Here is a 24,435-nt window from a genome sequence, read left to right as displayed (position 1 = left end):
CGGGAGCGGCTCGGCCCGCGGGAACGCGCCTTCCTCCCGCCGCTCCCGCGGCCGCCAGCCTGGAAACCAGCCCGGCTGTACTTGGTAGAGCGCGGTTGGCCGTCGGGAGCGCACGTAACGGTGGGCACGGGGCAGGAGGGGAGCGGGGAGCCGGGCGGGAGCCCCGGAGCCCGGGCTGCGAGGCCGTGGCGGGGGCAGGGGGTGACGGGCTCCCAGCGCCCCTCAACTCGCCCGGGACTGGCTGCCTGTAAGGCTGTGGGGGCCAACGGGATCCAGCCCGGGGCACCGGGGGAGCTGGCTGCTGGCTGCAGCACCTCTCTCCATCGCTGCTCCCAGTGGAGTTGGGGATCTTGAGGTCCCGCTCCACTGGTATGTCCCTGCTTTCCAGCAGGGTGGGAAGGCAGGCCCTGGTAGTCACAGGCCTGTCAGTCTGACTTCAGTGCCTGGAAAAATCACAGAGGAGGTTGAGCTGGAGAGAGTGTGGTCACCAGCCACAGCCAGCACAGGTTGGCAAGGGAAAGTCCTGCTTACTTTCCATGCGTGACAAGGCCAGCCATCTAGCTGGCCATGGAAAGGCAGTAGATGCAGTGGGTTTGGTTTTTAGCCAAACTTTCGATGCTGTCTGTGTCCTGGAGAAGGCACCAGCACACAACCAGGCCCAGCCATCATATGCTGGGTGAGCGAGTGGCCGGCAGGTCTGGCTCAGTCACAGTAGATGGGGTGACACCAGGCTGGCAGCCAGTCATGGGGGACGTTCCCCAGGGCTTGGCTTCATGGCCAGCACTCCTTAGTGTTTGTATAGATGGTCTGAGTTCAGGAATCAAATGCAGAAATGGAAAGTTTGTTGGTGATGCTCAGTGGGGAGGAGCTGTGGACTCCAGGGTAGGGCAGCCTTACAGAGACATCTGGACAATCACAACCACGTGGAATTCAAGAGCAAGATTCTTCACCTAGGACCAGGTAGTTCTGGCTGCACATAGAAATGGGGGGCAGGAGCTGGAGAGCAGCGCTGCAGAAAGAGCTCTGGGTGGGTGGGGTGATGGCAACTGGAGTAAGAGTCAACAAACAGCATGTCCTGGCAGCCAAAGGGCCAACCCTGTCCTGAGGGGCATCAAGCACAGTGTCACAATCCAGGGAGGGATGTGACTGTCCCACTCCACACTGGTGCAGCCCCCCCTTGAGCCCTGTGTATACAACAGAACATCAAACTCAGTATGTCCAGGGAAAGGGTGACCAAGATGGTGAAAGGCCCTAAGGGCAAGACTGGGAGTGGTGGCACTCGGCTCTCCCAGGGGTCCTGGTGCTGAGGAGAGGCCGAGGTACCCACCTCAGTGCACACAGGCACCAGGAGTGGGGTGCTGCCTTCATGCCGAAGGTGAACACTGTTGCTGAGCTGGCACTGGCCAGACCAGCCCCGTGGGTGCCACCTTTGCACCTTCAGCAGCAGGAGAGACGAGATGGCAGCTGAAGCAGCTTTGCCACCACCCCTTCTGTGCTCCCTGAAGGAAAAAAATAACCAGTGGGAGAGATGATGGGACTCCAGTTTATTACCAAAGCAAATGGTGGGGTTGTGGGAAGAAGAATCTGCAAAGGGCAGAAGGGCAAAGCCCCAGTCACCAAGGGAGACCTTCAGTGCTGGTTCCTGCATTGCTGCTGGTGCTTCCCAGCTCAGCCCCACCACCCTGCGTGCCAGCCCAGAGAGGGGTTTACTCTTGCTCTCCGAGTTTAACCCTGTCCCAGGGCTGGTTGCCACATCCCTGGCCCTGCCCTTAGGCTCCAGTAAGGCTGTGCACAGAGCTTGGTCACAACACAGCTCAGAGTGTGATGTTCCAGGGCAGCTCAGCAGGTTCAGGGTGATGCCTGTGAAGCAGAATTTCCCACTTCCCAGGGACAGCAGTGTGGTTGGGCTAATGCCCAGACACCATTCAGCTTGGGGTTAGAAAGCAGTGCTGATAACACCCTGATGGGTTTAATTGCTGTTGGACAGTCAAGGACTTTCTCAGCTCTTCATATTTCTCTGTTCATGAGAAAGGAGGGGTGAAGCCAGGACAGGTGACCCAAACTGGCCAAAGGGAGTATTCCATGCCAGTTCTGTCCTGCTCAGTATAACGGGGGCTGATGGGAGGAGGGGGGGGGGGGGCAGCTCCAGGACACACGGTTTTTGGGGGACGGTCGGGTTCCGGGACGGCTCTGGGTGGCACGGCCTGAGCTGTGGGTTCGGTGAGAAACTGCATCCTGTACCAACAGTTTCATAGGTTTTTTGCTCTAAAGTCCTGTCAGCATTGTTAAATTTTACCTTTCTGTTATCGTAGTAAACTATCCTTATCCCAACCTATGGGCTTTTGGTTTCAGGGTTGTTATTTGCCCCTTCCTTTTCCCTTCCCTTGCCTCACACCTCACCCCTCCCCACTTCTCCCTCTGCTCTTTTCCTTTAAAGAGCAGGCAGCTGCGTGGATCTCGGCTCTCAGCCGGGGTAACACCACGACACCCTGAAAAGGAGTGTCTGAGTGACTGACAGAAAGGAGACATCCTGCACGGGGTGGCAGAGACCTGGGTGACTGCCAGAGCAGCCAAAAATCTGCAATAACTGGGGCAAGGTGAAGACAGCAACTGGGGAGATGGTGGCCACCCACCCAATGAAAGGGCTGTGCAAGTTACCCCACATGTCCTCAAGGAGCATGGTGCTAATTTCAGTATGTTTAACAGTAGCAGGAGGTGTGATAATTACTAACCAATTAGCATAAATTAGGTCCTGGTTTTTTCCTGTCCCAAGAGAAGTGTAGTTGGTGTGTAGTGTGCCAGCTTTGTGGGGTCACCACCGACCCCCATCTCTGCCCAGATGTGCAGTAAAGCAAATACCTCTGCTCTGTGTACGTGGGTGTTCTGCACACCATGGGAACGACTGTGCTTTGGGACATGGGTGGTGTCTGACTGTTCCTGGAACCCTCTCCTCAGGGAAGCTCCACTGTCAGACAAGGAAGATCTCAGGATCTCCCAGAGCTCAGTGCCAGGGCTGCACTAAGCAGTCACCCTTCCCAACTCACTGTCCTCCCTCTGTGCCTGTGGTGTGCACGGTGCTGCAGCTCTCTGAGTACTGCAGAGGTGCAGCGTGTCCCAGCTCCCACCGAGGGAGAGACCTTGTCCCATCCTTCACTCTTTGTCTTGGAACAAGCTCTTACCCCAAGGAAAGCTCTTTCCCTATAGTCCCAAATTCTTTTAAGCACCTTTGCTGAAGACCCCTCCAGAACCACAGGTAGATGCTGCCAGTCACATCACCACTGAGGAGCCAGAGCACTTCTCCCAGCAGTGAGGAGCCGCTGGCACGTCCCCCTGTGCCAGAACAGAGCCCAGTTTTTGCTTTCCTTCAGGAAACCACCACAAGCCAGCTGGATTTTAAGACACTGCAGCAAACAGAGCGACGATACCAACTACTTATTATAGCAAAGAGAGAAAAATAAATAGCTGCTACTTGAGGGAGGTGACCACAGGGTTACACAGGCACAGACCGGCCGCCTCCCGGGACCCCTCCACCCACACGCAGAACAACCCCCCCCACAGCACGTGGCAGGGTCAGGAGCCAGCTCAAGCGTGGGCTGTGAAATGGGATGGAAACACCTGACACCAGGTCAGGAAGATGCATGTCCCTCAGGCTGATCTTCTCACGTGTAGATCCAGTGCTCAGCTGTGTCCTCCCAGCAGGTCAGCTCGTCCGGGCGGAACCAGAGGGAGATCTCCTGCCGGGCACTCTCCACTGAGTCGCTGCCGTGGATCACGTTCCTGTGGGGGGGGAAAGGGATGGGCTGGGCACTAAGCAGGGAAAGGCTGGGCAGGAAAGCTGCAGTTTGGAAAGATTTCACCTTGGCCAATAAAGCTGTTGAGCCAGTCACATCCTGTGATGCTCATTCCCACCCCACAGCTGCCCTGCTCCTTCCAGCTCATGGGCTGTCGGTGGTTACACTGAACCTGGCTTAGGTCATGAGTGTGGAGGAGCTGCCAGCTGCCTGCACTCCTCTCTCCTAGGATGAGGAACCCAGCTGTTTGCTCAGGAGGAGCTATGAGTGGTTATTGGTCTGGGTTTATGACTGTAATTCAAGTTTCACTTTCAGATTTCCCCCTTCCTTCTGTCAAAGTAAAGCCTATGAAGCAGGTTGGGTATCAGACACCATGGAACAGAAGCCTAACACAGGAGGGTTTGATAAAAGCAGGGTCCTACCACAGCAGGCTGCAGGCCCCCGAGGTCACAGCCAGTGGATCTTCACCAGGGAAGAGCCCTAGGATGCACAGAGCTCCTGCCTGGCTGTCAGTACAGATTCAGGTGCCCCTTGAAGCCAGAGCAGCTCCCCAGGTGCCCTCCTCCCCCAGGAAAGGGCTGAGAAGCCTCCTCCCTCCCTCTTCACAGTCCCAATTCCCTGGAGACAAGTAAACCCCATCTGCTTTCCACAGAGAAAGCCTCAGGAGGCAGGAAAAGACACAAGGCCAGGTTCCTCCTCCTGGCAAAGCCAGCTCCAGGAGGCAGAGGTCAGCTCCTCCTGCCAGGGCTGCTCCAGGAGCTGCCAGAGGGAGGCAGCTGTGATCTGTGCGCAGAGGCAGCAGCCCTGCTCTGCGGGTGCAGGCTGGTGTGGCTCAGGCAGGCCCTGTGCTGGGGCTCCTGGATGGGATGCCCTGAAATACCGAGGGAACAAAAAGCCAAAGTTCTCACTTGCTGACTTCAACACAGAAGTCTCCTCGGATGGTGCCAGGCCTGGACTCAGCTGGGTTCGTCTCCCCAATCATTGTGCGAACTGTCTTGACCACATCCAGGCCCTGCCAAACCTACATGACAGCAGAAGAAGAATCAGTTTCCATGAGTCCCCTGGCAGATCTTACCTTCTGTCCTCTGAATTCCCTATCTGATCCACCTGAGTGAGAGACAGGAAAGGGTCTCTCTCTAAACCGTCTTCAAAGGTTGATTCTGGAAAATAATCAGCATTGTCTGTGGATTTAATTTGCTGCAGAAGATGCTCCTGCAGTTCAATACAGCTTCAAAAGGCCCTCTGAAGAGAGAAGCCACCTTGTTTCCATTGTGCCACACGCCAACACTGCTTAACTACTGCATTCACCACTGCTCCTTGGTTGTGGAGAACCCGGCCAGCACTCACCATGGCCACCACAGGCCCCGAGCTCATGTATTTCACCAGGTGGGTGTAGAAGGCACGGTCACGCAGGGCGATGTAGTGCTCTTTCAGCAGCTCCTCCGAGGCCTGAGCACAAAGAGCACAAAGCTTAGTCTGCCCCGAGCAGGGGCGGGGATCCGGGCAAGGTGTGCAGGGGAGGGCTGCAGTTCAGGCTGGGCAGCGCACGGTACAACTGTCTCCTCCCAGAGAGAAGCGGTTTGACTTCGCTGAGGCCCCGACACAGGGAGCACAGAAGGGTCCAGCTCAGGGGAGCAACACCCACCAGCCTGAACCAGCCCCGCAGCTCGGAGGGGCTCCCCACGACGGGAATCGCCCCTCCAGCAGCAGTCCCGGCACCCGGGTGCCAACACCCCTCTCCCCTGCGAGGCCTCGGTGCCCGAGGGGCGGCAGCACCCCCCGCACAGACCCCTGGCACCAGGGACCCGCCAGGCCGGGCCGCTCACCTGCACCAGCTTCATCCCCACCAGCTGCAGGCCCTTCCTCTCGAACCGCCGGATGATCTCCCCGACCAGGTGCCGCTGGACCCCGTCCGGCTTGATGGCCACAAAGGTGCGCTCCTTGGCCCCGCCGGCGGCTGGAAAGACAGGACGGGGGCGTGAGGGACGGAGGGTGCGAGAGGAGCCCGGGCCGGGCCCCTCAGCCGCGGAGGCGCAGGGGCAGCGGGGTCCCGGCCCGCACCGCTCTGGAAGAGGCCGGCGAAGAGACCCAGCACCAGGCAGATCATGGCGGCGCCGCTCTGAAGGGAACCGCCCCGCCGCGCCGGGCGGAACGATCGTGCCGGGGCTGAGGAGCCGGCGGTGCCGGCGGAAGGAGGCGCCGTCCCCATGGCAGCGGGCGGGGCCTGCCGCAGCCTGGCGGTTGCCGCCGTCCGGCCATGGCGGGGGACGAGCGGCCGGGCCCGGGCTGCGCGGCCCGGTCAGCCGCCGTCTGGGTGGTGTCCGATTCGGAGCCTGAGGGCGACCCCGAGCCCCGCGGCCCCGGTTCTCCTCCCGCGAAGGGCCCGGCCTCTCGGCCGAGGCAGCGGAAGGCTCCCGGCGAGGCCGCGGCCAGGAGGCTGGAGCGGGAGCGGCGGAAGGAACAGGAGGCTCTGGAGAAGAAGCGGCGGCGGGAGGAGGCGGCGGCGTGGCGGCTGCTGCGGCCGGAGCGGTGCCTGCAGCTGATGGAGGTGTGCGCCGACCCAGGTGGGCGGCGGGGGCCCGGGGAGGCCGAGGCCCAGCCCGCAGCGGCTGCCCGGCGGCATCCCGGAGCCTGAGCCGTGCCTGGGGGCTGCGCGGCCCCCGGCCCTTTTGGCTTCGCCAGCGCTGCCGCGGTGGCTGCAGCCCAGCTGTGGTTCTGGAGGGCAGCGGGCAGCTCCTGCGGTGCCAGCTTCTTCCCCAGCACGGCGGGCAGGCCCAGGCTGGCACTTCTGGAAACAGAGCTCTTGGCTCCTCTGGGCCTTGCTGCCGAAGCAGGAGGCAGCCCAACGGCCTCAGAGGGCCCGGGAGCTTGTCTCAGTAGCGTGGTTCTGGTCCAGTTCTGGGGCCGCGAGCCGCCCGCTATCAGTTTGCTTGTGGTGATGAAGAGGTCAGGAGGCCTGTGGGCTTGAGTTCAACCCCCTCCCTGGGACTCGCTTCTTGGGGCAGATCCACCATAAGCTTCTAGAAACACCAACACCCAAAATATGTTCTCCAGGTGCTTCCCAGAGGGCTGGGTCTGCTTCCAGAGCTGCCCTGCCTGAGCAGGGAGGAGGTTCAGGGTGTCAGGACACCATCAGTCATGGCACGGTGCTTTGCTGGCAGAAAATGAGGGGCCTTATTCTGCAGTGCTGTCTGCCAGCATGTCCCTGGGATCCTGGTTCTTTCCCAGTGCTGCTACTGATCCCCTGACACATCTGGTAACTGCTAATGGCAAGACTTCTCTAAACGTATTTTTAAGGCTTTGTGTCTTTAAAGACATGTTGGTGTGTTCATTCTCCTCCATGCAGATCCTGGGCAGCTTCCATTGGTTCTGTGCATGGCGGGGACCCAGCTGTGTTATCCAGAATGGTTTTGAGTAGCTTATTACCATGCTTGCACCATTAAAATAATAAGAGGCTGTGTTTTGGGGGCTTCTAGCATGGCTTTGCCTGGGGAAGATTGTCCCTGTTTGCTCCAACACAAGCCTGTTGTTGTGTTTGTTACTCTGCCAGTGGAAAAGGCTTTGTGGGATAAATACTGTTGTGTTTAACGTTGAGGAACATGCTGTGAAGCTGTGGGTACAGCCTTGGCAGGCAGTGGAGGCTCCTGAACTACATTTTTATGCCCTTTTTTGAGGTGAGTGATCCCCTTAGAGCAAGGTCAGCCTGACGAGGCAGGCTGGCTGGTGCAATGCACAGCCCACAAAACACTCTGTGATGTCTCTTTCACTTCTAAAACTCTGCTGCCCTCAGAGCTTCTCCCTGTCCCTGGGTTTCTCATTCCCCTGTGCTAATCAGTTTACTTCTTGCTCATCTCTTCTGCCCCGTTCCTGCCTTCCCAACCCTTCCCACACCAGCCAGAGGCTTCCTTCCTTCGGGATGCCTGCAGAGGGAGCACAGGCAGCACCGCGGAGCGCTCTGCCTGCAGCACCCAGCCCTGCGCCCTAAGCTCCATCCTGCCCCGGGCAGAAAGAAAACAGTCGGGATGTTTGGCGTGAGGAGGTGACAGACGGCTGTAGGGGCGGTGCCGATAGCTACAGCTGACAGGACTTGCTGAACCGGTAGTTGAGAGCACGGGTGGTGGAACCCAGGTTCCTCACAGCCTCTTGGCCAACATCAGCCTCCTTCACAGGGAGAGAGAAACATGAAAAACAATGACATTTCTCCAAAATTAGTAAAATTTGGTCTTGAGGGAATGGAAGAGCCAGCACTGAAAGTCTGCCTCTGATGAAGACAAACAGAAGCTGCCCAAGGTCTGCATGGAGGAGAATGAGCATGCCAGCACCTCTAAGTGGAGCCTTTAAAGACACAAAGCCTTAAAAATACGTTTCGTTAAAGAAATGCAGGAGCTGGTTTGTGGAGTCGTTGTGGCAAATTGTCTCTGCCCAGGTACCTGGCTGGAGCGAAGAGCAACAACTTCATGGGTGCCTGCAGAGATGGTCAGAGAAGTGGGTAACTCAGCGATCCAGGCAGCAAGTGCCCGTGCTGTAGGAAGCCAGCTTCCCTGTGCTTGCAGGCTTCATCACTTGGCACTTGTGGTTTTGTTCTTTATCACCACTGATGAAATAACACCTCTTTCTTCTGAGGTCAGGATCGCTCTGCTGTCTCTCTACAGGTCTCCTCAAAGATCCTGGCTCAGATGCTTGGGTGGAGGTTTTAAATTCCTTGGATTGTAAATGTTCTTTTGAGCCTCAGGCAATTCCCTGCAGCATAACCTGGAGGAGAAACATGCCAAGCACTCAGTCCACACCGGTGAGTCCTTATCTTCTCCCTGCTTGTGAACTGGGAAGCGATGTGCTGTGGGGAGAAAGCTTTGACTGGCTTTCTAGGCTGGACATGGGAGTCATCAGACTCTGAAATGCTGATGACTGGTGACCAGTTAGCTTGGGGAATGGAACTGGGTCTGATTCCCACACAGATCATTCTAAAGCCAACATCTTCTAAACATCTACAGCTCGTGGCTTTAGGCAGGTGTGGAACTGGGTCAAATTGTCACACATTATTCCAAAGCCAGCATCTTCTAAACATCTACAGCTCATGGCTTTAGGTAGGCATGCATCTGGGGTGAGCCCTGGGCACCTGTAGTAAGCAAGGCTGAGACCACCACAAGTCACTCATACAGAGATGTCACTTGGGCACTGTGCAGCATCTCCAGCCCAGATGCTGTGTGTGGCACGCTGCTGCGAGCAACAGCTGCACAGCAGGGAGAGGCTGGGCAGATTTCCTTGTTTGGAAAGCCAACAAAGCTTCTTGAACCCCAAGCACTGGGAACCTGAAAGGGCAGGTGCCTTCTGGTACCAAATCCCAACCCTGGTCCAGTTCTGTTTCGGAAGGTGCGGTGTCAAGCGGCACCCGCAGGCAGTGGGGGCTCAGGTCGGCTGTTCTTGTGCTCATCCCCACTACAGGGGTTTCAGGTGGAGGCAGATCTGTGTTCATCCAGTTGTTAGATAAAATACTGCAGATACAGTCATCTGCCCTGTCCCTGGCAGGGTTCAGGGCCGGGTTGGATGGGGCTTTGTGCACCCTGGGCTGAGGGGGTGTCCCTGCCCATGGGGGTGAGGGGACTGGATGGGCTTTGAGGTCCCTTCCAACCATTCTGTGACTCTGTGTCCTGTTGGGGTTTGAACATCTCCAGGGATGGGCACTCCATGGCCTCTCTGGGCAAACCCCTTCAGGGACTGACCACCCTTGGCAGCAAAAAGGTTGGTGTTAAGTAGGGATCCAGGTACCCTCTGCATCCCTTCCCACCCAAACCAGCCTGTGCTTCTATGTAATAGGCCACTGATGATGTAGGTGCAGATAACGTGGTCATCTAACAGCGTGCAGTACAGACAAAGCCATTTTGTGTCCTTTCCTCCTTATTATCATCCTCTGCAGTTGTCACTGCCTTCCTCACCAGGCTGGTTTTGCACCTTCAGCCATCTGCTTGTTCCAGGAGGGTTTTTACCTTCCAGTTCAGCCCTGGTCATTGACCAGTGCAGTACTGACATAGCCCTGTGAGTGTCACTGCCTCCTGCAGCCTGGACTCTGCATAGGTGGAGACTCTGGCAGCTTTCATGCTATTCCCCAGTGTGTGTTGGAAATGATTTCTTCATCTTCAGGATGCCCCCACGGTGAAGACCGAAGAGGAGAAAGAAGTGTTGGTGTTGGTAGAACCAGAAGATCTGCTGAAGCGCCTCTTTTCCCTCAGCCAGGTGATACAGATCTGGGCCAGACCCACACAAAGTGCTCTACACCAGAGTCCCTTTGCTAGGTGAAGGTGGGAGGGTTCCCTGAAAACAGCCCTTGCTCCACCCTAAAACAGAGCTGTTTGAAAGGAGGGAACTGGTGGGAGAAACCCTGTCTGAGCACAGCAGGAGGGCTGGGAGAGGAGGCTGCTTTCCTTGGGGGGGCTGGGCAGGCCAGACTTGCTTTTCCTTGCACGTAGCTTGGCTGTTCTGCAAAGATTAGCCTGAAAGAAACATGTGGAGTACACAGCCCTTGGAAGCACGTGCCTTGGGAAGCATGTGAGAGGTTTGCAGTAGTTCTCACCTGTGTGCAACCCTACAACCTGTTTATCCCTGTCTCGGCAGCGTGTGCTTCTGCCCTGAGAAGTTCCCCGTCCTTCCAGCCCCATCCAAGCCTAGAGAAGGACAGGCTATAGATAGGCAGTGTCCAGGAGGAGATGAGTGCTCTGGGCAAAAAGGTGAGCCAGAAGGAGGAGCATGGGGACGTTGGCAGATGTGGCACTGCCCAGAAGCAGTGCTCTTGGCTGCAGTCTGTGGCTGGCTCCTGCCCATTCCCACTGCTGAGCTGTACCTTGGGAGGCCCCCCTGTGCTGCTGGAGATGGGGAGGGGTGTTTTGGAGTTGGGGGGGGCTGCTACAGACTGAGGTGTGATGTGTCTCCCTTCAGAGTTTTGTCAAAAACCCATCGGCGACTCAGCCCGACCTGGATCAGGTGTTGCCTCTGGCGGGTCTGGAAGGCTCCTCCAGCAGAACCTACAGCCTGGCTGTCGTGGGGCTGGATGCCTACAGGCGGTAGGTCCGGGGAGGCTGGCGGTGGGTGGGCACCAGTGTGTCTCAGGGGGGACACCTTTGGGGCTTGAGCTGCTGACACCAGGTGCCAGTGTGGTGGCTGTGAACTGCTAAGTCTGTGCTCATGGGGGTTGGGGCTCAGGTTTTGGTCTGGAGGGTGTAGTGTGTGTGTGTTTGTGTGTGTGTGTGTGTGTGTTTGTGTGTGTGTGTGTGTGTTTGTGTGTGTGTGTGTGTGTGTGTGTGTGTGTTTGTGTGTGTGTGTGTTTGTGTGTGTGTGTGTGTGTGTGTGTTTGTGTGTGTGTGTGTGTGTGTGTTTGTGTGTGTGTGTTTGTGTGTGTGTGTGTGTGTGTGTGTGTGTTTGTGTGTGTGTGTTTGTGTGTGTGTGTTTGTGTGTGTGTGTGTGTGTGTGTGTGTGTTTGTGTGTGTGTGTGTGTGTGTGTTTGTGTGTGTGTGTTTGTGTGTGTGTGTGTGTTTGTGTGTGTGTGTGTGTGTGTGTGTGTGTTTGTGTGTGTGTGTTTGTGTGTGTGTGTTTGTGTGTGTGTGTTTGTGTGTGTGTGTGTGTGTGTGTGTGTGTGTGTGTGTGTGTTTGCAGCCCCTCTGAGGATGTGCAGCCAGGGGCTCACAGGCGAGGCTCGGTACATCAGGTTGCAGTGATGTGGAGGAGCTGAGAGAACTGATCTTGCTGAATTGCCCTTCTCTGCCCTCTGAGCACTGTGTGCAGCTTAAAGTAGGCAGAGATGTTCAGTGCTGGAGCCCTTTTCCTGTGCCCTGAATGTCTATTTGTGTGCTGCTCCCAGTGCCTGGGTCCTTCCTGTTCACATACCTGCATCTCCTCTGGTGCCGATGCGATCGCTGCTGGAGTTCCCTGTGCATACACAGCTGCAGTAGCTTGGTCTGGACTGTTACCCAGGGAGAGCTCTTGTCTCACCACCTCCTGGGTTCCTTCTTACTTAAGCCTGTGAGGATAAATTTTACTGAGAAGAAAAAAATCAGCCGTGGCCTGTTGAGTTCTGCCACCAGAGGAACTGAGCGGCTCTCACCCTGGTGTCAGGTCTCCTCTCCCTTGCTAGGGAGCCCCCATGAGCCTGGGGACAGGCAGCTTGGAGCAAGTTTGACACCTTTGTCTCCAGCTTTAAACCAGATGGGTTTAAAGACGGGTGGCAGGTGTGGGTGGGTTCAGCCTGGCCTCTTCCTCTGGGTCAGACAGTGGACACGCTCAGGTTGGTGTGTGAGCAGCGTCTCTCCCTTACAGGCACAGGCAGCGGGCACTGGGCGCTGGGAAGCGGAGGTCCCGCTCACAGCCTGGCCCAGAGCTGGCTATGACTCAGGAGGAGATACTGGAGGTAAAGCATTTCCTGTTACTGGGGGTTGAGCTGTGTGGGGAAAGCTCCACTGGTGAGGGTGAGCTCTGAGCTCTTCTGCCTCAGGAACCCTTTGCAGCACAAGGTGGCTGCCTTAGATGGGGTTGTGGCCACACGCATCCCTCTTCACCCTGGCTGGCGATGGGATTGAAGGCAGGCTGCAGGCTTCAAGGCATGGTTTGGAGCTTCTTGTTCTGAAGACCCTAGCTCAGAGCTGGCCCAGGCTCCCCTCCCCAGCCCCACCAAAAACTGCCCCGTTAGCTGTGGAAGGAGCTACTGGATCTCGCTCAGGTCTCTGCCTTGCAGAGCCTGTGTCCTGCAGCAGAGCAGGAATGCTTGTGATGCTGCAGCGGTCTCAAACTAGGTCAAATACCATCTAAACCCTGACTTGATATCCCTTGAACTAAATTCCTGCCCTGCCTGAGTATGCCCCAAAGAGGGTTATGACTCGCTGGCTTACTGGGAGCTAAGAAGGATGAGCAGGCTTTACTGCAGTGCTCTGTAAACAGAGCTAATGCAGGCAGCCCAGCCCTCCTCCCCTTCCAGCCCCTGCCCAGGGACATGTCCTGCCCTGTGCTTTCCTTGCTGCTCTTGCTGAGTGCCTTTGGTGGCCAGGGCTGACACCAGCGCTACTGACCAAGGCTCAGGGAGGTGCTGTGAGGGCCTCTGGCTGGTAGCTGCCCTCCCCCCCTACCCCCCAAGCCCGTCTTTGTCCCACTGATGGGCACATTATGCAGTTCACCTCTGTGGCTTCCCCTGCAGACGCTGGTGGTGCTGCAGCTGTGGGGTAACATGGAAGTGCTGTTCCTGGACACGTGGCAGGATTTTGGCCAGCACGTCTCTGCGCTGACAAAGGCGATAGCGAAACGCCCGTACAAGTGAGTCGCCTCGCTGGTGCCTGTTGCACCCCGAGCAGGGAGCTTTGGGAAACCTCAGGGGGACCTGCAGCAACACTGATGTGCAGCTGCCAACCTGCCCCTGATACCATCAGTGTAAGGTCATCTCAAGACGATTCTCAGTCTCTTGACCAATAAAAACCTGTTCTCATGGTGATTTGGCACAAGGAAAGGAGGGGGGATGATGGCCTTAGGAAAACCTTTTCACCAAGGTGTTCCGGAGCTTTCCAGGGAAGGAAATACAATTCTGAGGGGGGGTGGAAATGTTAGTCCTGGGCAGAAAGGTTTTAGAAGGAAGCCCACTGCTTTGTGCCTAGGGGAAGGCTGCAGTGTCTGCAGGCCTATGCTCAGTGCACATCTGTCTGTCTGTCTGTAGGCAGCAGATGGAGTCGCAGGAGTTGCCTTTCTGCGCTGTGGGGCCCTGGGCCAGCGGGGTGCGTGTGGAGAAGGATGGCACAGGCCTCTGGCAGGTGTGGAAGCGCCAAATCCAGCAGTTCAACAGGGTCAGCCCTGCCATGGCAGCAGCTATTGCAGAAGCGTATCCCTCCCCAACCCTTCTGTTAAAGGTAAGCCCTCAGACCCCTCCTGACCCTTCAGCTAATTTAGCCCACCAAACACTCCCTCTCCCATTAGCTTTCTGCTGGATCCTGAGCCGGACCGACTCAGTGAGGTGTTGAGGGAGCAGGATTAGACTGGGATGCGGTCTGACCCTTCTGACAGCAGCTCAGCCTATTTCTGAAGGCACAGTTTTATCAGCAAGCACTTGTTTATGTGTGTAATGCTCACAGAAGCTTTCCCTTCACTGGGAACTGTGACAGAACCTTTTTTTTAAAGTCTCATGCAGTCAAATACTCTCACTCTCCTTTTCCTTCCCCTGGAGCTTTGATCTGTGTCGCTAGCATAACTGCTTCAGAAGTGGCTTTCCAGCTCTCTCATACACTGGAGGGGCAACGCACACTCTGAGTGCCTGAGGTCTGTTTGCAAGTGATAATCTCATTCCTTCTGAGTTTTATCCCCTGATCCTTCATCCTTCCTGGATGAAGGCACAGTCATAGACCCTCACTATAACGATGGGACTGGGGCCTTGCAGGGGAAACTGGAGTCTTGCCTTGGCAGCAGTTAGCACAGCTGCCCTTTCTCCTGCGTGCTCACAGGCCTACCAGCAGTGCAGCACCGAGGACGAGAAGCGGCTCCTGCTGAGCGACATCCCGGTGAAGTCGGAGGTCGGCGGCCCAGACCGGCGCGTGGGGCCAGACCTGTCCCGCCGCATCTACCTCTTCATGGTGTCCACCGACCCCGACCTCGTCCTGGACCTGAGCGCGTAGAGGGACCGTGGGCCCTGCCCACCAGCCGCCTTGTTCCGCCTGCCAAGGCTCGGCAGCGGCAGAGCTGCTGGGAGCCCGGCCAGGGGAAGCAGCTGATGCTATTTCAGAACAGATACTTGCCCATCAATAAATACGTGTCTTGTTAGATGCTTTCCTCAGCCTCTCAGCTCTCCTCTCCTCTTTTAGCTGCCCCAGCTTTCTATCCTGGCTGTCTCCAAAGAGAGCAAATGGATGGCTGGATCAGGGGCTGGATGTGGAAGTGTCACTGAGCTGGTCCTGAGCAGCACAGGATTGGCTTCTCCACCACAATGGCCATGGGTTGAGTCTGTCCTGCTCTGCCCTTCAGGTGAGGTGTTGAACGAGCTGAATATGTTCCACCTGCTGTCCTGACATGCAATGCCAACTGGCTCTGTGAGACCAGACCTGTTACTGCTGGTCCTGCTGGAGTTACTTTGGCCCTGGAGGAACCACAGCTGGAGGTAACGGGGAGCTCCAGGCAGGGGAGCTCCTTGGCTGAACTGCCAACAAGAGGAAATGCCAGATCAGCCCCAGAAACCTCCACCTGCAGCAGTGGAATAGGATGGGATTCTCTTTTCCTAAAGGAAAGGCTCTGGTTTTCACTTAAGGAACAGCCACAGCCAGGATAGCAGGGGTCAGAGATCCTGCCCTTGAGGCTTTGGAATGGCTAACTGGGGCTTTCCACAGTGACAGGGAAATGCCCAAACCTCCTCCCCTGAACTGCAGCCCCACAGCTCAAAGCAACATCAGCTTCCCAGGGACAGTTCTTCCTCCAGCTGCTAATACCTGAACCAGCTCCCCAGGAGCAGCAACCCAGCAGGGCTTTTTTCTGGCTGCAGCACCAGCATGGAAAGTGGGCAGAACCCGCAGGAACTGGAAGGGCCTTGGCCCCCAGCCTGGGGGGGAGTGGGACCCTACGTGGCTCTCCTGCCAGGCTGCTACAGCCCCTGGGGTACACGTGCTCCCTGCCTGTCAGCTCTTACAGCAGCACCACTTTGGCACCAAGGGGTGTAAGCAGGAGGGATGGGTGTTGCCAAATGCAGCTTCTGGCTCGGTCAGCTCTGGGCTGGGTCCCCTGAGCCAGCCTGTCCTGGCAGCACAACAGGAACAGTGAGAGCTGCCCCCAAGCCCTGCTCCTCCTGCACAGTGTGGTCCCAGCTAGTGCTCCTATCCTAAAGCTAACGTGCCTTCCCTCTTTCCTGTCTCCAATCTGAGGTATCTGGGCTACAGAAGCACAGGCAGGAGAGCCTGCCCCTTTGCTGGCAGAGGGGCCATCACCAGCTCCATCACTGGCCTCAGCCTTCATCCAGCATCTCTCCTGCACGGCCAAGAAGCCTCACTGAGGGGCTGTTCTGTGCACAGAGGCTGCACCAGTTCTGGGGCTTTGGGCTTGTTTGTCCTACTGTAACCTGCCAGGGACCAGCAGTATAAAACCCTGTGGCCACAGACCTCGCTCCAGCACAGATGAAAATCCACCCCAGCCAGACCAGGAAGCACAGGAATCCTCTCTGGGACAGACAAGCTTCATCTCCACTGCCTTTACTTCCTCTAGGTCTGGCAAAGTGGGGCTGCCCTTAAAACATCCCTCCAGGCTGTGCTTGCATGGCTGTTTTTGACAGGCACCCTCAGCTTCCTGCCTTAAAGGGCCCTAAAAGGAACAAAAGAGAGTTTCTACTTTATTATGACAGTTTAATACAGTCTTCGATACAGGAGAAGCAGCAGGAGCCAACATGCAAAGCAACTAAAGTCATCGGGGGCTCAAGGAAGTGCTGCTCCTTCACCAGCAGCTCTAGGAGCCCGTTTCCCTACGTGCTGCTGCTTGGTTGGGACAAGTTCGTCCCAGATACCAAACCAACACAGAGCAGCTGGGAGGAGGGGACTGGGCTGGGATTTGTGTCTTCTGATGAGTCCAGGCTGACAACTGGGTGGAGCCTAGCATGCTTGGAAACCAGGAGGCCACCTCAAGTCTTGTCTCTGCCGACAGTCTGCAGAGAAGAGGAATTCAGGGAGAGGTGGTGGCTCTGATGGCAAGTGAGGAGCTGGAGCTCCGGTATTTGGCTGCAGTTTACCTGTTTCACAGAGACCTGTGGAGGCAACAGGTCTTTGCACTGCCTGTGATGGATGTTTAGGCTCAAGATCTCCAAGAGCACAGGAGAAATCTCTGCAGACAAGTAGACATGGAAGTCCCCATGAAGAGACAGGTGCGTCAGGCCCGGCCAGCCCTTGCAGACCGTAAATCAAAACCCCACCAGACTCCCTCAGAGAAGTTCATCTGCAGAGACATTACGTCCTCCTGCACCTCTTCCTTTGGCAGGCCTCTGCATCTGAGCCACAGGAGCTGTCCGAGTCACTTCCCGACAAGGAGGAGGAGGAGGAGGAAGGCTTCGATGTGCTATAGTTCATGCTCAAGACCCACCCCAGTTTGTTGTGTAGCACCTGCTTGAGTCCTGGGGGCAAGGGCAGCACCTCCAGCGTGTTCACGTAGTCGGGCAGGAGCTGGCGCAGGCGGTAGCAGCAGAGGTACTGGAGGGACGTGCAGCTGGCGCAGGAGCGGATCACCTTCATGCTGCTCTTGGCCGCCGTGGAGCACACCATGGGGTAGAACTTCTTGTTCTGCAGCTTTGTAGCTGCAATTCCTGCCCAGGAACAGCAGCAGGGAGGTCTCAGTTAGCTCTGGTGAGGGGATCTTGCTCCTCCTCACAGCTACCCTGAACCTATTAACTGCAGAGCTGCCAGGAAACAGCCTGGTGTGAATCCCAGTCTACTGAACAAATGGGACCGACCGACCAACCTCCCTCCTGCTCACTTCACACCTTGCTCAGCCTTTTCCCCTGCTGCAGGCAGAGCCCGAGCTCAGCCAGAGCTGCACCACCCCCTCCCCAGGGTCACCCTGCCCCAGGCTGCCCCAGCTGCCCGGGCTCTCACCTATGCACTTGCGGTTCTTGAAGAAGGTGAGTGTCCCGTGCCACGTGTCCAGGTGCACCCCGATGATGGAGCCTTGGCCAAACCTCGAGGAGAAGTTTGTTTTGTCTCCTTTGTGATGCAGCAGCCCTGAAACAACAACAATGAAAAGGGCAGTTGAAAGACAGCCTGCCCCCAAGTCTGTCCCAGCTCCTGCCCCCAAGTCTGTCCCAGCTCCTGCCCCCAAGTCTGTCCCAGCTCCTGCCCCCAAGTTCCTGCTGGTACAGCTTCACTTGGAGCCTAAAATATCCCCCCCCCCCCCCCCACCGACGCTGTCAGATCCACACCCTCCAACCCCAGAGTGGGCCACAGGAAGGGGAAAGGTGAAGTTTTGCCTGCCAGCAACACCCAGCCTCCTGAAGGGTGATGTGCAGCCAGGGTCCAGGCACCCTGGGGGGGTGAGATGCTCCAGGCAGCTGCTGCAGTTGTTGGGACTCAGGGGTTGTTGGTAACGATGGGACACGGGGGGGCGGTGCCCTTTTTGGCCACAAGCCCATTCAGGCCATTTAATTCTCAAGCCCTCATGACAACACTTGTGCCCACTGCTGCCCTTCCAGCCACCCTGCCCTCTGCCTGCAGTACCTGTGTAGGAGAGGCCCCAGCTGTCCTCATCCTTGCCCAGCAGGCTGCAGAAGGTGTGCCGGTACTTGTCCAGATTCACATCCGATGTCCCGATTCCCACCATCTGGAGAGGCAAGAACAACACAAGCCTGGTGATGTTCCAAGCAACAAAACACAACTGAGACTCCGCCTCTGGCTCTCTCCTCTCTCCTCTCAGCACACTCCAAAACACTCAAGAGGTTCTGGTGAAGCCAAGTCAGAGGTTTCATGACAGAGCTGAAGGCTCCCAGCTCAAATTTCCTTTCCTAAGTGATGAGGCCCAGCTGAGTTGCTGGAGAACCATCTAGTTCCACCCCCCCTAGTTCCACACCCTCCACTAGCCCAGGCTGCCCCAAGCCCCATCCAACCTGGCCTTGAACCCTGCCAGGGATCCAGGGGCAGCCCCAGCTTCTCTGGGCACCCTGTGCCAGGGCCTCCCCCTCCCCAGGAAAGATTTCTGCCCTCCAGCCCCTCTCCAGCTACCCTCCTGCAGCTGAAGGCCGTTCCCCTGGGCCTGGCCCTCCCTGGCCCTGGCATCAGCCCCTCTCCAGCTCTCCTGGAGCTCCTTAAGGGACTGGAAGGGGCTCAGAGGTCTCCCCAGAGCCTTCTCTTCTCCAGGCTGAACTATCCCAGCTCTCCCAGCCTGGCTCCAGAGCAGAGGTGCTCCAGCCGTCAGATCATCTCTGTGGGATCCTCTGGACTCATTCCAACAACTCCATGTCCTTCTTGCCCTGGAGACCCCCAAGCTGGACACAGCACTGCAGGGGAATCTCCCCAGAGCAGAGCAGAGGGGCAGAATCCCCTCCCTTGGGCTGCTGGTCCCACTGCTGGGGATGCAGCCCAGGACACGGGTGACTTTCTGGGCTGCCAGTGTGCAGTGATGGCTCATGTGGAGCTTCTTGCCTCCATCCATTCTCCTCCCAGCCTGTCATTGTGCTGGGGGTTGCCCTGACCCATGTGCAAGACCTTGCCCTTGTTGGCCTTTTGAACCTCACAGGGTTCACCTGGTCCCACCTCCAGCCTGTCCAGGTCCCTCTGGATGCCATCCCGTCCTTCCAGCGTGTCGACCACACCACACAGCTCAGTGTTGGCAGCAAACATGCTGAGGGTGTGCTTGATCCCACCATCCATGTCTCCAACAAAGATGCTGAACAGCACCAGTCCCAGCACTGACCCTGAGGAATGCCACTCATCACTGGCACTGAGCTGCTGACCACAGCTCTTTGAGTGCCACCATCCAGTCAATTCCTTACCCACCAGTGCTCCATCCATTAAATCCACCTATCTCAAATTTAGAAACAAGGATGTTGTGCAGGACAGTATTAGATGCTTTGCACAGGTCCAGGTCAATGACATCAGTTGCTCTTCCCTTACCCACCAACGCTGTAACCCTGTCACAGGTCACCCAATCTGTCAGGCACGAGTTGCCCTCAGTGAAGCCGTGCTGGCTGTCAATCATCACCTCCATACTTCCCATGTGCCTGAGTTTCCAGGAGGATCTGCTCTGTGATCTTGCCAGCCACAGAAGTGAGACTGACAGGCCTGTAGTTCTTCAGCTCTTCTTCTTTCCCCTCTTTTAAAAAGTGGGGGTTACCTTTCCCCTTCTCCAGTCAGTGGAGACCAGACTGCCACAACTTCTCAGCTACCACGGAGCGTGGCTGAGCCACTTCACCCACCAGTTCCCTCAGGACCCACAGATGCATCTCATCAGGTCCCATGGACCTTCAGGCTCCTCAGATGGTCTTGAGCCTGATCTTCTACGGTGGACAGCTCTTCCTTCCTCCAGTCCCTGTTCAAAGCAGCCCAGACATTCCTGTGTGCCCATGACTCTACCCTACGTACCATGTCTGTGCCGTAGACCGGGGAGGTCATCTTGATCTCCCAGAAGTGCTGCCCGTCTGCCAGCTCCTTGTTGCCGCGGATGGCGGCGGTGCCGCAGCTGTACTCCATGTGGAAGTTCACCTTACGGTTGTCACAGGTCAGCAGGGTGGCTGTCGACTTATTTAGGTCGTCCCACACCCAGTCAAAATCTGTTGGGGAAGCACAGAGTGGGTAAGGATGGGGAAAGGGAGCCACCCCCAGGCACATGTTTGTTCTGAGGGCCTGTCAGGGGGTTGTTTGTAGGCTTTTCACTGGTTAAGAGGGTAAATCCTAAGCTGTGCACACCGAGGGGTTGTTTGAGGCTGGAGCTACTCTGCAGTGTCCCACCAGGGACAGTCCAGTGCTCTGCCCTGATGCTGTGAACATTAGCCCATTCCCACCCTGGCCAGCATGAGCATGGCCAGGCAGAGCCTTCCTCTTTCCTATGCTTCTTATATGCTCGAGGGGTAGTTCTGCTGTGCCACAGGCCCCCAGCCAGCCAGAGCCCACTCCCTGCCTCCCTGTCCTCACAGCTGGGCGCTCTGCCAGCCGTGCCCAGGACCAGCAGCAAGAGCTCTGTGACACCAAGGGCCAGTTTCAGTGGTGGCCTCAGCAGGACTTGAAAGCAGGTCCCAGAGGTGAGCTCTGCTGCCTTCACAAGTTCAGCACTCAGCCCTCAAAACACGACAGGAGGCACGTGCTGATAATCCTCCTACAGCCTGCCTGGCCTTAAGATGTAAACAAAGGGATGGAGACAAGGGTGCCCATGGAAAGCAAAGGATCCAGACAGGGGTGCAGTCTGTGCCTCCAGGCTGGGACTGCGCCCTCCTCAAACCCCAGCTGACTGTGAGGGGGGCTGGTGGGGAGCCCCCTCCTTACACTCGTCCTCCTCGCCGCACTGGCAGTCCTTGACGCGGTGCAGGGCGTGCAGGCTGGAGCAGTAGGGCGCTTCGCTCTGGTTCTCACAGTTGCAGTAGGACTCTCCAGTGACAGGGATGGCGCTTGGGATGGATGGAGAGAGGGAAGGGAACTCCGGCTCCGAGTCTGAGTCGCTGTGCTGCCAGGGAGAGCAGGGGAACGGTCACTGCTGGGCTCCCAGTCAGTGCTGGGAGCTGTGCCAGGCCAGGTGCTACCCAGAGCTGTGTGGGGAGGTGAGGGGCCGTGCCGGTCAGCTCGCCCTGCTCTGAGGCCTGCCTAACACCTGCCTGCACCTTAACACCTGTATTTAAACTCCCTGCTACAGCCACAGCTGCAAGGGGCAGGCTGCAGCTGGCTGGAGAACCTGGCCAAGGCCCTACAAACCCAGAGCACACTGCTGCAGCCCTCCAGAAGGGAGGGAGGCAATTAAGAGGAGGAGGAAAAGGGCCAGGAGGGCCAGGCAGGGGAGAGGGCAGGACAAAGGGGAACCAATTAAGCTGTAGGGCTGTAGCTCCTCACGCCAGCACTGCAGACAGCCCCCCAGGGAACCTACAGAAGGGTTAAAAGGCTTCTGTTCACTTTCATGCACACAGAAACTGTTCCCCAGTGCCAAGAGACCACAGCTTCCCTGCACTGGAAAAAGCCCCACCTCGCTCCCTGCGATACCAGAGGCTCAGTGTTGCCTAATGGCATTTCTCACCACAGGCTGTAGTATGTTACTCTGGGTTTACACACTGCTCAGGTGTACCTGCTCATTACTCAACCCCATGGCAGACCTTGCAAGCAACATTTAAAGACAGAAATTCTTTAAACTCATGTTCTTGTAGCTGTGTAAGACAGTGGGGCTTGCTCAGTCCACACCTGGACTGGAGAACTGATCCAGTTTAAACACTGAGTTAGATCACTACTAAACCACTGTATGACCTTGACATGCAACACACATTAAATGCTTAAAAAGCCTTTAGCTTAGCATCGATGGGCTCCCCAACTCAGCTAACCCCAGAGTGTAACCAGGGAGCAGCCTGTGGGCAGCTCAGCCTTCCCTGCCTCCGAAGACATGCTGGGAGCCCCACACACCCTGTCAGAGCCTGGAGGAGGCTCGTTAGCCCATGTAGTTCATTAAGCCTTATCCTGATTTTGGCTTGCTGAAGTACGAGCTGCTCAGTTACGTGGACTTGGGAGGGGGGGGGTGTTGAGGCGGGTTGGGGAGGAGTGAGACAGGTTGGGGGGGACAGTGAGGCGGGTTGGGGGGGACAGTGAGGCGGTAGGGGAGGGGTCGGGGGGGGGGGGTTGGGGGGGTGGAAAGCATTCCTTCGTGCCACTTCAAAGCCAGCCAGGCGCCAGCCTACCTGCCCGTCGGAGTCGTAGCCCCAGCCACGCGTGCCGGTGGCCAAGGCGACCGCCCGGGTGTCAGCGTCGCGCCGCACCCCGCTCAGGACGAAGTGCCAGGCTCTGCTGCTCCGCGTGCGCCGCGCCATGCTGTGCCGGGACAGGTACGCTGCGAGGGGCAGGGGGCAAAGGAGAGGAGTTAGGCACGGCAGGGACGTCCCGCTGCCACCCACGCTCACCAGGCTCTGCCCTCTGAAACAACCCCCCCCCCCCATGTCACCACAGCCCCCTCTTTGGGAGCAGACCGGTGGTGGGCACCCCTCCACAGGCACCATCAGTGGACAGAGTGATGCAAAACACATCCCTCCCGCATCGTCAGCCTCTTCTCCAAGCAGGGTCAACTCCTCCCCAAGCCCAAGTGCTGAACTGGCTCTAAAAAACCCACTCCCAAACCCCGCCAGTGGCTGCTGCCCCCCACAGCACACAGATCCACATCGGTCTGTCACCGCCGGCCATGGGGAGCATCAGGATTGTCAGCCACTGGGGCACGGCTTCCCCAGCACCTGGTCACTCCCCAGCAGCTGCCTGGGCTCTGGCCATGCTGCTCAGCCACTGCTGCAGCTGAGCTGTGTGTCTGTGTGCAGGGCTGGCTGTTTGTCCACCTCTGAGCAACTGCCACTGAGAGAAGACTTTGCTCTCAGCGTTCAGGGTGGGGGAGAGACCACTTTCTTGCTCGCTGAAGGGAAACCAGCCTCTTCACAGACCGGTCCTGCCTTGCCTCAAGGGCAGCAGGCAGAAGGAAAGCAGTTGCCTCTGTCCCAGCTCGAGGTGGGGGGGATGTCCCAGCTCAAGGGGGGATGAATGAGACACATTTCCACAAGTTCCCTCCCCAACAGGCCACGCCAGCTCCCAGCCACTGCACAGGAGGGCTGTACTGGCTGGGACACAGGAACCCTGATGCCCAATTCACCTTCCCCTGAAGTTTTTCTTTGCAGGGAAAAACCTCCCTGCCAAGAGGCGCCACAGGGTGGTAATCCCCATCCCTTGAACCGGCTCCTCTGCTCAGCCTCTCCCGCTACCTCCCTGCTGCAGACACCCGGCCTGCACACCCACACCGCTGCTTCCCCAGCGCGCCCGGGAACAGAACCCTGCCCCGTCCCGGCGCCGGCCGGCCGCCACCCCGTCCCCGTCCCCATCCCTCCTGAACCTCCGTCCCGGATGGGCCGGCAGCTCCTGGAAAATCAGGTCGGGCCGGGGCGGGGCGGCGGCGCAGCAGCTCAGGGATGCTCAGAAGAGCTCCGGGCGTCCCGCTCACCGAGCGCCGGGGTTCCCACCTCTGCCGACCGCGGCCGCGCCGGGAAAGCGCCTAAACCCGCTCCGGAGCCCCCACTGCTGCAGGGCGCCCACCGCCCCGGCGGCAGCTCCTCGCTCCGGCCGCTCCTCTACGCCGCGGCCCGAGGGCCGATCCCGACTGGCAGCCCGGGGAGCGGCCGCACAGCTTCCCTCCGCCGTGACAGCGCTCCGGGCCCCGGCCGAGCCCCCCGCCCCAGCGGCGCTTCCCCAGGCAGGGGAGAGAGGACAGGGCGGGACGGCCGGACACCGGCGGCCCGAGGGTGTCCCCGCGGCCTGTCCCGCTCGCCCCGGCGGCCCCCGGCCCGGCGCAGGCGGCTCCGCCGGACAGCGGGCACCGGAGGCCCGGCCCGCGCAGCTGAGGCGCTGGTGAGGCGCGGCCAGGCCGGACCAGGCCAGGCTGCCGCGCTCGGGCCCGGCTGGGCTGGGCCGCGCCTCGCAGGCCGGCTCCGCTCCGCTCGGCCCGGCCCGGCTCGGCCCTCGGACTCAGCCCGCTCCCGGCCCCGGCCCCGGCCCCGGCCCACCTGCCCGATCCGCCCCCGAGCGGCCCCACAACCCGGTCCCGCCGCCGCGCTCTGACCTACTTTCCCCTCCTGGGACATAAACAATCCCCTCTCAGCACCGCCCCTCAGCCGCCCATTGGCTGTGCCCGCGCCCCGCCTCCTCGCCATTGGCTACGGAAGCCGTCGCTCACAGCTGAGGAGGGAAAAGGCGGTGCCTGGGGAGACTCCGGCTCTATTGGCTATGCGGCGCGTCAATCTTTGCGAAGCCCGCGCCATTGGGCAGCCACTGCGGAGGGCCGGGGCACGTCACGAGGGGAAAGCGCTAGGACTATTGGCTGTCAGAAAGGAAAGCGGGTGGTTGAATTGGCTGAGGAGCGCGAGGGGGCGGGTCCTCCGTGAGGCCGCGGTTCGCGATTGGGGAATGCGCCTGACAGTCCTGGGGGCGGGGCTTTGACCCGGCGGAAGGCGGAA

At 58.3% G+C, this 24,435-nt stretch overlaps 3 protein-coding genes across 3 annotated transcripts; 1 reads left to right on the top strand and 2 right to left on the bottom strand.

The window, feature by feature from the left end:
* Positions 1-3,417: 3,417 nt before the first annotated feature.
* NME3 (NME/NM23 nucleoside diphosphate kinase 3) lies at positions 3,418-5,932 on the bottom strand. The gene is made up of 5 exons (XM_084271054.1): positions 5,853-5,932; positions 5,618-5,748; positions 5,139-5,240; positions 4,700-4,812; positions 3,418-3,777 (listed from the first exon to the last, which is right to left on the bottom strand). Exons 1-5 carry the CDS (start codon positions 5,896-5,898, stop codon positions 3,660-3,662), a joined length of 510 nt encoding a protein of 169 aa, XP_084127180.1. The 5' UTR covers positions 5,899-5,932; the 3' UTR covers positions 3,418-3,659.
* Positions 5,933-6,023: 91 nt separating this feature from the next.
* Positions 6,024-14,585, top strand: EME2 (essential meiotic structure-specific endonuclease subunit 2). Its single transcript, XM_084270882.1, has 8 exons — positions 6,024-6,355; positions 8,444-8,580; positions 9,930-10,022; positions 10,722-10,846; positions 12,096-12,186; positions 12,967-13,082; positions 13,477-13,666; positions 14,255-14,585. The coding sequence occupies exons 1-8, from the start codon at positions 6,049-6,051 to the stop codon at positions 14,423-14,425; spliced, it is 1,230 nt and encodes a 409-aa protein (XP_084127008.1). The 5' UTR covers positions 6,024-6,048; the 3' UTR covers positions 14,426-14,585.
* A 1,538-nt stretch (positions 14,586-16,123) lies between these two features.
* Positions 16,124-24,008, bottom strand: SPSB3 (splA/ryanodine receptor domain and SOCS box containing 3). Its single transcript, XM_084271052.1, has 7 exons — positions 23,986-24,008; positions 22,132-22,280; positions 20,744-20,921; positions 19,847-20,034; positions 17,987-18,089; positions 17,369-17,494; positions 16,124-17,079 (listed from the first exon to the last, which is right to left on the bottom strand). Exons 2-7 carry the CDS (start codon positions 22,258-22,260, stop codon positions 16,727-16,729), a joined length of 1,077 nt encoding a protein of 358 aa, XP_084127178.1. The 5' UTR covers positions 22,261-22,280; positions 23,986-24,008; the 3' UTR covers positions 16,124-16,726.
* Between the last annotated feature and the right edge of the window lie 427 nt (positions 24,009-24,435).

This window comes from Gallinula chloropus (genome assembly GCF_964237585.1).
Source record: "Gallinula chloropus genome assembly, chromosome: 15".
Lineage (NCBI taxonomy): Eukaryota > Metazoa > Chordata > Aves > Gruiformes > Rallidae > Gallinula > Gallinula chloropus.
The sequence above is the reverse complement of the archived record's forward strand: the minus strand, read 5'-3'. Positions and strand labels throughout refer to the sequence as shown.

Coding starts and splice junctions, on each gene's coding strand:
- NME3 (XM_084271054.1), bottom strand. CDS start 5,898: ATGATCTGCCTGGTGCTGGGTCTCTTCGCCGGCCTCTTCCAGAGCG. Junction 5,749..5,852: donor CGCCGGCCTCTTCCAGAGCG/GTGCGGGCCGGG, acceptor CTGTCTTTCCAG/CCGCCGGCGGGGCCAAGGAG. Junction 5,241..5,617: donor TGGGGATGAAGCTGGTGCAG/GTGAGCGGCCCG, acceptor CTTTGTGCTCAG/GCCTCGGAGGAGCTGCTGAA.
- EME2 (XM_084270882.1), top strand. CDS start 6,049: ATGGCGGGGGACGAGCGGCCGGGCCCGGGCTGCGCGGCCCGGTCAGCC. Junction 12,187..12,966: donor CTCAGGAGGAGATACTGGAG/GTAAAGCATTTC, acceptor CTTCCCCTGCAG/ACGCTGGTGGTGCTGCAGCT. Junction 13,667..14,254: donor CCCCAACCCTTCTGTTAAAG/GTAAGCCCTCAG, acceptor GCGTGCTCACAG/GCCTACCAGCAGTGCAGCAC.
- SPSB3 (XM_084271052.1), bottom strand. CDS start 22,260: ATGGCGCGGCGCACGCGGAGCAGCAGAGCCTGGCACTTCGTCCTGAGC. Junction 18,090..19,846: donor CGGTCTACGGCACAGACATG/GTACGTAGGGTA, acceptor TTGCCTCTCCAG/ATGGTGGGAATCGGGACATC. Junction 17,495..17,986: donor CTGGGGCCTCTCCTACACAG/GTACTGCAGGCA, acceptor TTGTTGTTTCAG/GGCTGCTGCATCACAAAGGA.